This window comes from Podarcis gaigeae, assembly GCF_964106915.1.
Source record: "Podarcis gaigeae genome assembly, chromosome: 8".
Lineage (NCBI taxonomy): Eukaryota > Metazoa > Chordata > Lepidosauria > Squamata > Lacertidae > Podarcis > Podarcis gaigeae.
Window position 1 is genome coordinate 10546363 of NC_139684.1, and position 14291 is coordinate 10560653.

General features: G+C 48.8%; 1 protein-coding gene across 2 annotated transcripts in view; it reads right to left on the bottom strand.

Moving 5' to 3' along the window:
* CROCC (ciliary rootlet coiled-coil, rootletin) overlaps positions 1-14291 on the bottom strand; it is a 71866-nt gene that overhangs the window by 57015 nt on the left and 560 nt on the right. The window contains exons 1-6 of one of the 2 annotated variants that reach the window (XM_083750045.1): positions 13804-14157; positions 10668-10809; positions 7246-7397; positions 4781-4972; positions 2579-2662; positions 1925-2022 (exon numbers count right to left, since the gene is read on the bottom strand). In XM_083750045.1, coding sequence (XP_083606171.1) covers positions 1925-2022; positions 2579-2662; positions 4781-4972; positions 7246-7397; positions 10668-10809; positions 13804-13851 — 716 coding nt within the window. In that variant the 5' untranslated portion in view covers positions 13852-14157. Of the gene's footprint in view, positions 1-1924; positions 2023-2578; positions 2663-4780; positions 4973-7245; positions 7398-10667; positions 10810-13803; positions 14158-14291 lie in introns of those variants that run through there. The other variant, XM_083750046.1, reaches the window with a different exon arrangement.

The window sequence follows — 14291 nt, forward strand, 5'->3', positions numbered from 1 at the left end:
GAATGGATGAAATTAGAAAACACAGATTTGTTAGATTTGGAAGGATATGATAATAGATTTGGTTGGCACGCGTATTTATGGTATGAAAAGAAACGAGTGCATCTGATTGATCTCTGATTGAGGTATGGGGTAGGTATAAAAACCTACTGGAACCAAAAATCCCACATTGGGTACCACCATTAGAGGTGATGAGTGTTAAAAAGATCAATATGACTAGGAGGTGGATAACATATGGGAATTTAATCAAGAAAGAAGGAAGTAAGTGGAAAATGAAACCATATGAAGAAGTGAAAGAACATGTAAATGATTGGCTGCATTACTTTCAGATTAATGAAATGTTTAGAAAAGAGGTTGCAGAAAGAGGATATTTTGATAAAGAATCCAGGTTTCAACAAGAAGTATTGAATAATGAAGTTAAAAATTTATCTATGATGTATAAATTACTATTAGAATGGCAACTGAAGGATGAAGAGGTTAAATCAGTTATGATTCAATGGGCCAAAGATTTTGGACATAACATTCAATTTGATGATTGAATAAAATTATGGAAGGAAGGGATGAGATTTACAGCATGCACCCCAATTAAAGAAAATGTTATGAAAATGATATATCGATGGTATATAGCACCAGTCAAATTAAGTAAGATGTATAAAGTGAGTAATAAATGTTGGAAATGTAAGGAGAAAGAAGGGACATTTTATCATATGTGGTGGGAATGTAAAAAAATGAAGTGCTTCTGGGAAATGATATATAATGAGATAAAGAAAATATTGAAATATACATTTGTTAAAAAACCAGAAGCATTCCTATTAGGAATTTTAGGTGATGAGATAAAAAGGAAGGATCAGAAAGTATTTTTGTATGCAGTAACAGCAGCTAGAACTCTTGTGGCCCAGAAATGGAAACAAGAAGAAATGCCCACGATTGAAGAATGGAGAACGAAATTAATGGATTATGCAGAACTGGACAGATTAACAGGGAGGATTCGCAACCGACGGGACCAAAGATTCACTGAGGACTGGAATAAATTTACAGAATATATTAAAAATATTTGTGATAATGATATAACGTTTGTAAGTTTCCAAGAAGCTCTGTAAGAAGGTTTGGTAGAAATATTGTTTAAATAACATGGTAAGATAAGATATACATAGTGCAATATAAATGAAGAAATGTGAAGATATGTAATAATTACGGAAAACTTCTGACTTGCTGAGGGAAATCTAAAAGAAAAAAGACGTGTGATGAATTCCGAATGTTTAATTGTGTTATAAATTTGTTTTTATTGGAAAATTAATTTTAAAAAATTACAATAAATAAATAAATAAAATAAAATCGTTAGTAGGATTGGAATATCACTCATAGTCTAATGGTGAATTTTGGACACGATGGAGAGGTAAAAGATTTGGATGATCATAAAAGATGCAGGAGGAAAGGATTAACCATAGGACCCACAAAGGGGAGGAGGGAAGTCCAAGAGATTCCTTGGAATCTTGTTTTTATGTTGTTAGTTGGACTGTAAATTTTTTATTTGAACAACCAAAGAAATTTTTAAAAAGAAAGAAATATAGGTACATAAAGGAACGCAAATGGCTCGCTGAATCTTTCTGTTTGTTTGCTTAAATTAGGCCGATTGGCGGGGGGGGGGTTGCTGAGTAATTTATTTATTTTTCTGAAAATTTATTATTTACATGCCACCCGTCCGACTGAGTTGCCCTTGCCACTCTGGGAGGCTCCCAACAAAAAACAACAACAACAGTAAAAGCGCAACACAACATCACACACTAAAAACGTCCCCAAATAAGTTTGGGAACCACTTGCTTAGGGGATGGACAAAAGGGGTTGGGGTTTAGTGATTTGGGTGAGCTGTGCCTTGTAAACCCCTCCCCCCCCCCCGCCCTGCCTTGCTCCCCCTCATTACACTGGCCTTTGTTGCTCTTCTTCCAGCCGGATGAGAGCAGTTTCCAGGTCACTGCTGTGCTCCTCCTCCTGCCGCAAGCGCGATTCTGTGATGTCCAGACGGCTCTGCGGGAGAAGGGAGCAGAGAGAAGCTGCCACTGCGGCTTTGACATACATGCAGGCAGTGGCGTAGCGTGGGCGGTGCAGGGGGGGCCGGCCGCACTGGGCGCAACATCTGGGGGTTGGGGTTAGGGGGCGCAAATCCACGGGTTAGGGGGTGCAAATTACTTGCCTTGCCCCGGGTGCTGACAACCCACGCTACGCCACTGCATGCAGGGGCACAAAAAAGCTTAGCTCCGGAAGCTGGAGCAGCGGGACTCTGTGCCAGAGCATGTCCAGAAAGGACCAGTGTTCATTTGGACATGCACAAAAGCACGGCTTAATCCAGGCTTCCTCCCCCCCCCCCCAGAAGATTCTACACCGAACCCCAGTCCTCAAATATGTGCAGGGATCCTGAGCATGTGAAGAGGGCCACCCATTCACGGAAAGAGCACCCCAATGGCAACAGGGGAAAACCACACACCTCTGGGAAGCAAAATCAGCCGACAAGTCAAGGCCTGGAGGGAGAGGGAGCAGAAAGCACGACCCTGACACCCCCCCCCCATGTGAAAGAGGCACTCACCACTAGGCGCTGCTGCTCCAGCTCCGTCGATTTCTCAAGCAGTTGCTCTTCCTGCTCCCCACACTTCTTTTTGTACTGGACAACCTAGAGAGGTGGGAGGTATATGGACTTCAAACCAGTTTTGGACAATATATATCGCCCAGCCCCAATCGCGATATCGGTTTCCTAATTTTTGAGCCGGCAATGCGAATCATGAGTGGTGCATGTGTGTGTGTTTGCTCTGCAAAAATCACAATGCAGGGAAAACCACGGAGCCGGCCAACGCCTCTACAGAGCTCCTTATTTCCAAAACCGTAATACAGTGGAATCCTTGGTTGTCAAACTTAATGCATTTTGGGAGCCTGGAACCGTTTGAAAACCAAGGCGCAGCTTCTGATTGGCTATAGGAGCTTCAATCAGAAGCTGCAGAAGCTGCGTCGGACGTTCGGCTTCCAAAAAACGTTCGCAAACCGGAACACACGCACTTCTGGGTTTGTAGAGTTCGGGAGCCGATTTGTTTGGGAGCCCAGCCATTCGACAACCAAGGTACCACTGTATATCGGTATATTGCGAGGTTTAGCTGCTGACATATCATGATGCTGAAAACCAGGTTTCGCTCCGTTCTACTCGTTGACCTGGCCGGCAGGTGCCGCCATGGGGCAGGGGAAGAATTGGGGGCATAGCTGTCAATTTACAGATTTGAAAATAAGGGACCAGCAGCCAAAATAAGGGATTTTGGCTTACCTTATACAGAAATCCGGCACTGATGGAGCCATGCTGCTTTGGCTGCCACTGACTGTGTTTTGCAGGGAGTTGGACTAGATGATCCTAAGGGTCTACAACTCCGACCAAAGAAGAGGGTCGGAAGTAATAGAGCCACTGTGTTCTGCTCTGGTCAGACCTCACCTGGAGTACTGTGTCCAGTTCTGGGCACCACAGTTCAAGAAGGACACTGACAAACTAGAACGTGTCCAGAGGAGGGCAACCAAAATGGTCAAAGGCCTGGAAATGATGCCTTATGAGGAACAGCTAAGGGAGCTGGGCATGTTTAGCCTGGAGAAGAGGAGGTTAAGGGGTGATATGATAGCTATGTTCAAATATATAAAAGGATGCCACATAGAGGAGGAGGGAGAAAGGTTGTTTTCTGCTGCTCCAGAGAAGCGGACACGGAGCAGTGGATCCAAACTTCAAGAAACAAGATTCCACCTAAACATTAGGAAGAATTTCCTGACAGTAAGAGCTGTTCGACAGTGGAATTTGCTGCCAAGGAGTGTGGTGGAGTCTCCTTCTTTGGAGGTCTTTAAGCAGAGGCTTGACAACCATATGTCAGGAGTGCTCTGATGGTGTTTTCTGCTTGGCAGGGGGTTGGACTCGATGGCCCTTGTGGTCTCTTCCAACTCTATGATTCTATGATTCTATGAAAACTGATGAATGACATCGAGATGGCAAAGCTTACAGGCAGAATTAGAAACTAGGAAGAGGACCTCTTTAATAAAGAATGGGGAAAGTTTATAATTTGTTTGAAAAGCTATTGCAAAGCGTTACACACATTGGTAGGATTGACAGAAAACTTGTAGTAAAAATTTGAACTATGGATGGACAAATGATTTATAAAAATAGAGTTATGAAAGGGATGCAGAGGGGGAAATCACTACATTAAGATGCTGCACTGGTTGGAGGGTATGCCAAGCAGCATGTCAGGGCTGCTGCTGTCATCCTGGCGCGAGGAGTTCCATCGGCCCTTCCCCGCCCAAGAGAGAAGTAGGGAGGGAGAGAGAGTCTTGCCCATGCCGCCCACGAGCCTGGCATGAGGCGTTGCGGTACCGCAACGGCCACTGAAGTGCCACCCTTCTGCGTCCCTCCCCATCCCCTCCTCTTCCTCCTCCCTCAGGCCGCCTCCTCAGCCACCGCCGCTGCTGCCTCCAGCTTCCCCTGGCAGCGCGGCGGAAGTCTCGCAAGAGAGGGGCTGCCTGCCTGCCCACCGGCACCCATCTCCTCACAACACGCCCCTCGAGGCGGAGGACCCTGAGCCGCTGCTTCCCTCCCGAGCCGGGCGAGCATGAAACCCGGGAAATTTAAGGGACATCATCAATCCAGGACAGCAGCGGGAAACGGCGCTGGAATAAGGGAGTTTCCCGCCAAATAAGGGACAGTTGACAGCTATGGTAGGGGGTGCCGCTGGCGGTGCGAGCTGGTGCATGGAGGGACTTATGGGGGTCTCACCTTGGCTTGCAGCTTCTGCACCAGCTGGGCCTGCCGCTGCTGCCCCTCCTGGTAGGCCTGGAGCTTCCTCTTGTAGCCTGCCTGCTCTTCCTCCAGCCGCCGGCGCAGCTCCACGTTTTGCTGAGCCAAGCTCTTGTTCTCCAATGCCTCCCTTTCCCGCTCACCCGACTCCAGGCGCAGCGCTTGCTCCAGCTGAGGAGTCCCAGGAAAGAAAGGGGAGGAGGATCAGGGCCCCTCGTGCCTAAGCCTCGCCTGCCCCAATTCTCAGGAAGAGCGAGAGAGCCCTCCTCTAAGCTTGTGCCCATTGCCTATCGCTGTTGCATGGAACTTCCATGTCCCAAGGCAGTCTACCCTTTGGGCACCAGTTGCCGGAGGGCCTTGGGGAGCCCGCAGCCTGTCAAAGGAGCCAGTTCTGGGTTGATGGACTGCAGAGGACTGCCGCAAGGCTAAGAAGAAATAACAGCCAGACTGAACCACACACACCGATTTGGCAGGGAAGCCAACTAATCCTTTTTTTTAATCAATCTTCCCAAGCCTGGGACAATTTAAACACAGAGCATCTGCAGGAGATTGACCTTTGCTCCCACTTTCAAAGCATTTGTCAAAAGGGTTGTGCATGGTTTTGTTTTTGTTTTTAACAGAAAAATGGCTTGGGGGGGGGAATTGGGCGCAAGATGTAAAATGCAGGAGTGAAGTTTGCCCTCTTCCCAGGCAACGGCTGCCATGGCAACCTGCAGCCCATTTAAATTATCCTGCTAGTCGCCATGGTCACCGGAGCATGTGAGCCCAGCTCCCAATACAGTCTTGTAAGGAGAGCAGCCCCCAAACCAAGAGCCCCCCCCCAGGCCCAGCCAGAGCAGAAATTCTTAGGAGAATTGTTTCTTTTCCTGCCCTTGCCTACAACCAAGAGGTAGGCAGACCCAGCTATGCTTTGAAGAAAACATCCCTCCGGTTTAGAGCTCTAGAAGGTTTCAGGAGCAAAAAACCCTCAATGGACTCCCCAATCTTAGCCTCAGTTCCCCACCCCAAGCTGCAAAAGAGGGAAGACAACACTGTCTTTCTGTACAAAGCTGTTGCAACGATTCTGGCAGCCCCTTGAAATTTGATTTATTTCTTTTTTTACAAAAAGCCCTGGGGTGCCATTGGCAGCCCCTTGTAAAATTGCTGGTATATTCCGGTTCCATCTCAGGAGAGGCATTGCTGCCAGCCCAGCCCCTTCCTCCTTCACATTTGTAAGATGGGGCCTGGTAGCAATTGAAGCACAAAGCAAGCTTTTTTTCGGGGGGGGGGGTACGAAATGTTTCATCCTGATGTGAAATTACAGAGAATTAAACTAGCTAGCTAGCTAACCTACCGAGATTTCTTTGATCCAATGGACAGCCCCGCTTTGAAAACTACGGAGCACGAGATCACTGTCAATACGTTGTTGTTTTTTGCGTGCCTCCTTCCTTCCAAAGTGTTTCACGCCTGGTTCTTAAATCCACTAATTCAGGTCAAGCGTGAGTGGCAGGGCACATGCAAACACCCGCGTGTCCCCTTTGCAAACTGCACAGCCAAGAGGCAGGTCTCAACCAGCCCGGGTGCTATTCAGCTGGACCTGTCCAGGCAGGCCAAAGCTTTTGGACATGGAGGAAGAATAAAATATGCCCCATTCCCTCCCCCCCCAATACTCTGGAAAGCAGTCAGGAAATGTTTTCCATGGAGACCCTTAGTCAGATCTGAGTACAGGAGACAAGACTGGGGTGGGGGGAGCAGGGCATGCTGGGAAACTGACCAAAGAAATAATGGGACCCATTCTCGTTTGCCAGGTTCTTTTTGTTTTTGGAAGGGGGAGATTGGATCCTGGCAGGGCCCTGGTGCCTCTCTTTCTCCAGCGCCTCAAATCTCCCTTGCCAGAGCTCAATCCCATGGCGGGTCCACAGAGAACCCCTCTCTCTGCGCCAGCACATCTCTAAACAGCTCAAGCCATCCTCACCCCAACAGAGTCTGCATCTTCCTACTTGCATTCAGTGTTCGAAATTAGCCAGGCGCCAGGAGCATTTTGCCCCTGGCTGTTGGTCACTTGTGACCAAGTGAAGATGGCACCTGACAACTCCACCATCTGGACTGCTTTCACACACTAATACCACATCCTGTGGAATTCTATGAGTTATATTTGATTTGCACAATCTGGATTATTATTATTATTATTATTATTATTATTATTATTAATATCCCGCCCTCCCCAGCCGAAGCCGGGCTCAGAGCGGCTAACAACAATAAAACAACAATAAAAGTAACACAGCATTATTGTGGCTTTACATGCTATCCCTAGAACAGAACTTGCACAAAAGGTGAGAGTCGACTGGACCATAAAACCTATTCACTAGCACTGGTAAAGTGCTGGTAAAGATTTCATAGACCCATTTGCCTGAAAAGGCCTACTGGGAAGGGTAGAGAAGACCCTGCCTGCCTCCTGCACCTACCCGCTCACTGATGGCGTTGTACTTGATGGCCAGTTCATCCCGCTCAGCCCGGCTCTGGGCCAGCAAATCTTCCACCCGGGACAGCTCCTGCTGCAAGATGCGGTTCTCCTCCTGGAGGGAAAGCAAGGACGACATCTCGGCGTGGGAGGCCACTGTGGGAAGAGAGGAGCACAGAGGTAGAGAGACAGACACACACGCATCAAATGCATTTCCGCAGTTGGACAAGACGCCCTGGGCTCCCTTTGGAACGAAGGGCAGAAGTTTGAGAAATACATTGGTACCTCGGTTAAGAACTTACCGTAATTCATTCCGGAGGTCCGTTCTGAACCTGAAACTGTTCTTAACCTGAAGCACCACTTTAGCTAATTGGGCCTCCCGCTGCTGCCGCGCAGCCGGAGCCCGATTTCTGTAACCCGAGAACCACTGAACCATCTGTAACCGGAGGTACCACTGTAAACAGAGCAAAGCAAAGCAAAGCAAGGGAACTTGGGATGCACTGCCAGAACATCTGGCATACAGGTGTGCTAAATAATGGACTGTTGCGATGCCACAGAACAGGGGTGTCCAACAGGTCAACGGGGATTGACTGGTCGATCCCCGGGAGCTTTTCGTAGATCACGGTAGATCGGTGGCTCCTCCATCTGGCACCTCCCCGCTCTCTAGATCACTAGAACGGAAGTCAGAGTTTGCGCAGCAAGGCTGACTGTCTCCTTAGGGATTGCTGAGCGCCTCTTTCCATTCATTAGATCTGAACCCCCCCCCCCCAAAAAACGGGATCTTCCTTTCTAAAAGAAGCTTGACAACTTTGACCTGAACCTCCTCCCAAAGCAAGATGTTCCTGCCTAAAAAAAAGACCGACAAGTTTGACCTGAATACCCCAAAAAGGGGTAGATCACTGCCAGATTTTAATCATGTGAGTAGATCTTGGAAGTTGGACGTTCCTGCCATAGAACATTCGCAAACATTTTCTTGTTGCTAATGGGGCAACTTCTGCCAGGGAAGAGGCAGCGCTCACCTCGTCACAGTTTTCGCCTTTTATTTCAGCTCCCAGAGACTCCCCTTTATTGGGATGAGCGACCATGGAAGGAATGGAGGGGTTGCTCCCCTTTGCAACCACACTGTAAAGTTCATTCTTCTTGAACTGCGGGCACCAGCGTCAGCCGGCCTCCCGCTCAACGCACAACTGATTTATAGGATTTGCTGCCACGATCTGTGGCAAAAAGCCGTGGGCTTTGCTGTGGACCTCCATGTGAAGTAGCAGTCTATCTGTGAAATACCCAAATGCGCCAGCAAGAGAAAGCTGTTGCCTTCCCTGTCTGTGAGCACCATAAAACTGGGTCGGATCCAGCAGCAGCAGCATCCAGACTCCTTCTGATGTCTTATGTGAGTTCCGCAACGGTGCATCACCCATTGAGAGTTGCTCACACAGCGGCCGCGAGAGTTCTGGTAGCACATGGATGGAAGACTGAAGAAACCCCAACTAAAAAATCGTGGCAAGATAAATTGACGGACTATGCAGAACTGGCAAAATTGAAATATAAGCTACGGGACAACTGTGACTTTAAGGATGAATGGGAACCCTTTACAAAGTATCTGAAGACGCAACAAAGTGAACTGGACTCCTTATTCAATCCAGGTTTTGAATAAACATTCACAAACTTTTTATTGATAATAACCAGCTAAATAGTTTGAGGATCTATACAACTTTGTAACATGCAGAAAACAGCAGTCTTGGAGAAACCAAAGACTGGAACTGAGGGAAGTCGGGGGGTGGGTGGGTTTTGTGTGGGAGGGTGGGGGGAGGGAGGAAAAATGGGAGAAAAAACAAGGATGATATGTTTTTGGATAATACGTCTTGTTTTAATTTTGACTAAAAAAATTTTTTTAAAAAAGAGAGTCACTCACAGAGTCTCTCCCTCCCTCTCACATACAGAGAGAGCTTCCTATTTGCTGCCTTCCCTCCTTCCGCTTCTCTCTCCTCGTCCATCTGTTCCAAATTCCTTTCGCTTCCCAGGTATTGTTTGGAAACAGAGTGCGTCGCAGCAGCACAAAGCCCCTGGGCCCAGCCAGCAGCACTGTGGCCGGCTTGGCACAGCCTGGCCTCCTTATCCTGTCCAGAAGGGGTTACAGGCAGGTGGGCTGGGCAGGGGTGTTCTGAAGCTCAGCAGAGGATGAAGTGTCATATTAAACAGCAAAAAAACCTTGTTTTGATGAATTGGAAAAGATTCCATTGAGCACATGGATTGACAATATGGACAGACTAGCTACATAGAAACAAATTGCATATCAACGCAAATTAAGAATGGATAACTATGAAGAAATCTGGAAGGAATACTTAAGCGATAAGGCGGACAGTGGTGGGAAATAGGGGGAGGAGAGGTGGGGAAATATTGTTAAAAAGGTGTAGTTATAGGTACCGTATTTTTCGCTCCATAGGACGCACTTTTTTCCTCCTATAAAGTAAGGGGAAATGTGAGTGTGTCTTATGGAGTGACTGGCGCTGCGCAGAGAGGGAGAACCGCGCAGCGCCCCTTCAGTGATGCGCCTTCCCTGGCTTCTGCCTTCATCCCGCTGCTTGGTGCGGTTATCCCAGAAGCATCCCGCGAGGCTTGGTGCGGTTATCCCAGAAGCCAGAACAGCCACACTGTATCCCAGAAGCCAGATCCCTCTTGCTGTTCTAGCTTCTGGGATTCAAAATAATTTTTTTCTCGCTTTCCTCCCCCGCAAACTAGGTGCTTCTTATCATCTGGTGCGTCCTATAGAGCGAAAAATATGGTATATCAGTACTCAAATCTTAATTGTTAAATTGTGTTATTAGTGTCATTGTGGTTTTCGTTGTACAGTGGTACCTCGGGTTAAGTACTTAATTCGTTCCGGAGGTCCGTTCTTAACCTGAAACTGTTCTTAACCTGAAGCGCCACTTTAGCTAATGGGGCCTCCTGCTGCCACCGCACAATTTCTGTTCTCATCCTGAAGCAAAGTTCTTAACCCAAGGTAATATTTCTGGGGTAGCGGAGTCTGTAACCTGAAGCGTATGTAACCTGAAGCGTATGTAACCTGAGGTACCACTGTATGTGTTTTTTGCTGTTTGTATTGAAAAACAATGATTAAATAATTATTAATTTTTTGAAAGGCAGAGGCAAAGTGTTGGATACAACAAGATGGAGTACCAGAATGTTAACAGCTGGCTCCATCCTTTGCATCTGTCACCTCCCATGAGTTGGAAGAGGAAAGGGTTCATCCTGCCAGGTACCCAGCCTGAGCGGAGATCAGCTGCCTCCTCCTTTCTGTCTTCCTTGCAGGGGAAACCAGGCCAGGCCAGGCCAGGAGATGAAGAGCCTAGCGAGGGAGGAAGCCAAGAAGGCTCCCTTCCCAGCCCACAGTTCCCCAGTTCCAAGAAGAATCGTCTTCTCCAAACATACCTTGGCAATCGCTTTGCGAGAGGTTCTTGGTGACGATTTCCCGGATCCTAGCCGGCAAGCGGGTGGGTGGAGAGTCTTCGCAGGAGCCCCTGACAGAGAGGCTCTTCCCTTCTGCTGAGATCAGGATGCTGTCTTCGACTTTCTGCCGGGTGAGAACAAGCCAGTCTCAGCAACCAGGGACAGGCCCTGAAGAAGCCAAGACAGAGTCTCCTCTGGGCCAAAACAGCTTCTCAGGGAGCCCAAGATGGCATTGCCCAACTGCAAGATGCAGAGGCAGCACGGAGCAGGAACAAGCAACACTGGCCAAAAAAGGTTGCCAGCCGCCCAGCAGGTGAAAAATTGGCCTCTGGTGCCAGGAGAACTGAGGGAGCCCCTTGCCTCTATTCCAGGCTCCCTGGCTTGGCTTTGGGCTCTTTGAGTCAAGCCTCTCCCTCAGTGGCCCCATCAATAAGATGGGAATAAGAGTGCTCTCTCTCTGGGACACACACATACACACACACACACACGGAGACATCAATATCATTGCCAAATTAAAAACCAGATTAACTTTCTCTATAGTTTTACACGCCTACATAGCAGTCAGTGAACTATATTTCACTCTGTGGTTTGGGTGGAACTGAAATTTCCATGCAGGCCGACCCAAGTCCCTGGCCCAGTTCAGCAACTGGGACTGCACTGGGTGAGCCAAGCGAGGTAGCAGCCTGCAGGATGCAAGGGAAGATGAATAACCCCAGAAGGAATCCACAGGGGTGGGGGGGAAATCTGCCTAAGACTCAGAACATATGCAGCACTTATGGGGGAACTCTATCCTGATGTAGAAGAGGGTGGCCTGTCTCGGGAGTGCGGGTCCCCAGTACAAAAACCCAACCTTCTCCCAGAATCTCCAGCCCATGAAACTCAAGGAGGAGGGACTAAAATGAGCGACCGTCTGGCCGCAAACGGGGCTCAGTACTTCATTGTGGCTTTGGGCGTGGAAAGGTGGAAAGAGAATGGAGGTTAGCAACTCAAGTGGGCAACTTGAGGTGGGGGGGGCATCTCTCTCCCTTGCCCAGGCCAGACCTTGAATCATTGCCCCCCCCCATGCCTTGGGACCCTGTTCCTCCACGGCTTCAGTATAAAAGGATGTCCAGATTTAGTGCCCTAATACCCAGCAATCCAATAAAAGTTCCTCCTTGGCCCTTTGTTATCCCATAGAAGGTTTAAAGGTCACCTCCAAAACGGGACTCAGGACTTGGCTGACTTATTTGCGAAGTGTGGGGGAGGGAGAGGCTCCCCCCCCCAACTTAGGCATTCAACATCAACTTCATTGGACTGGTCATGTTGTGCGGATGCCTGGTGATCGTCTTCCAAAGCAACTACTCTATTCCCAACTTAAAAATGGAAAGTGTAATGCTGGTGGTCAACAAAAGAGGTTTAAAGACTCTCTCAAGGCAAATCTAAAAAAATGTAGGATAGACACTGACAACTGGGGAACACTGGCCTGCAAGCGCTCCAATTGGACAACAGCCTTTACCAAAGGTGTCGTGGTTTTGGAAGACACTCGAACTCAGGATGCAAGGGAGAAACGTGCTAGGAGGAAGGCATGCTTGGCAAATCCACACTGTGATCAACTCCGGTCCGAAACCTATGTCCCCACTGTGGAAGGACGTGTGGATCCAGAATTGGCCTCCACAGTCACTTACGGACTCATTGTTAAAACCGTGTTTATGGAAGACAATCTTACTCGGCTATGAGTGATCGAAGAAGAAGAAGAAGAAGATGATTATATTACTCCCCCTAGCTCCCAGACTCAAGACACATTCCCCAACCTGTTCACGGAAGAAGCAGCCAAGGATGGAAACGTGAAAAAAACAACCCTGGATCTTTTGGTCAACTGGCCCAGATGTTCTTCATCAAGCGCTCCCCAAAACTGAGCAACCCCTCATGCACAAAAACCCTACAACAACTTTGCAAGGTAGGTAAGTATAGTTATACCTTTGGTTCAGAAGGGGAGCTGAGGCTGAGAGGTTGTGGCTGGAATGGGGAGTTTACTCAGTTTGATGGGACTTCATCATGCCTCCTTCTCGCTGGATCAAGCCCACAGAGTCATCCGACACCATGGGTAGACAAACTAAGGCCTGGGGGCTGGATTCGGCCAAAGTGCCTTCTAAATCCGGCCCACGGATGGTCCGGGAATCAGCGTGTTTTTACATGAGTAGAATGTGTGCTTTTATTTAAAATGCATCTCTGGGTTATTTGTGGGCCATAGGAATTTGTTCATTTCCCCCCTTTCAAAATATGGTCTGGCCCCCCACAAGGTCTGAGGGACAGTGGACCGGCCACCTGCTGAAAAAGTTTGCTGACCCCTGTCCAACACCTTCAGAGTCACCAAAGTCCTAAGGAGTGCAGAAGATTTCACTCCAGAATGAGGCTACATTTACTTTAGATGATGTTAAATCAGGGCAGGGGACTGGGATGCAACTTCAGATTGCAGCATGAATTTAGCTTTACACCTGTAAATCTCCTGTAATACTAAGGATCCAACAGCAGCTCCTGCACACAAATAAGATTATTCTCTTTTCCAGTAAACTCCTTGGGTTGATTTTAGCTTTCTAATGCATTCCCTCACGATTAAACCTTGCTTTCCTCAGCTTTTAGATCAGCTACCAAAACCTAGTTTGTTTGTTTTTAAGGATAACTAAAGGGGGGGGGGGGGAGAGAGAGATTTGCCTTCAAGAGAGGAGACATTACAAACCTTTGCCTGGCCCAAAGGTACAAATATTTTCCAGCATCCAACCCGCCCCGCAAGGCAAGACTAATTTGGAGAAATCCCCATAAAAGGCAGGGAAAGAGTAGAAGAAAGGGAATTCAGTAAGACGCCGGGCGAGGGGTCCTACTTTTAGGGGGTTGTTTCTGGCACCTAACTTCGGAGTCTGTATGGAGAAGATGCGCCCAGGTTCCCCCCAAAAGGAGATTATATTCGGAAGGAAGGAAGGAAGGAAGGAAGGAAAGGAGGAAAGAAGAAAGAAAGAAAGAAAGAAAGAAAGAAAGAAAGAAAGAAAGAAAGAAAGAAAGAAAGAAAGAAAGAAAGAAAGAAGGGTTCCCGGAGGGGGTTGAAGGATGCTCCCGCTTCCGCCGCCAGGCAGCCCCCACCGACCTGAACCGCAGCCTCCAGCTTCAGCTCCGCAGCCTCCGCGTTGCTCATGGGGAGGGAGCCGCCGCCGCTCTACGGCCGGGCTCCGGGGGGCTCCTGCCGGGCAGGGGGGGCCGCCTCCATGGCCCTTTGCACGGCAGAAGCGATGCAAAGGCTGCTTTGCGATACTGCTACTGCTGCTGCTGCTGCTGCTGCTGGAGGAAAGGGGCAGGACCCGGGGAGGAGCGCGAGCCCGAGCCGCCCCCCCCCCGCCTCTTTCTCGGGTCCCGCGGCTGCAGGGCGGAGCCGGGCTGGACCAATCGCCGCCCGGCAAAAGAAAGCGGGGGGGGGGCGGCGGCTGCAGGCTGCCTCCCCCGCGGACTCAAGCCGTGGCACTCCCGGGTCCTAGAGGCCGCCGCTTCTCCGGCTTGATGCAGTCACGACGGCCCCTTCCCCAAAGTTTGCAGCTCGGGCTGCAGGCGGATATTCGCACGGGGCAGACACCGGGCGGA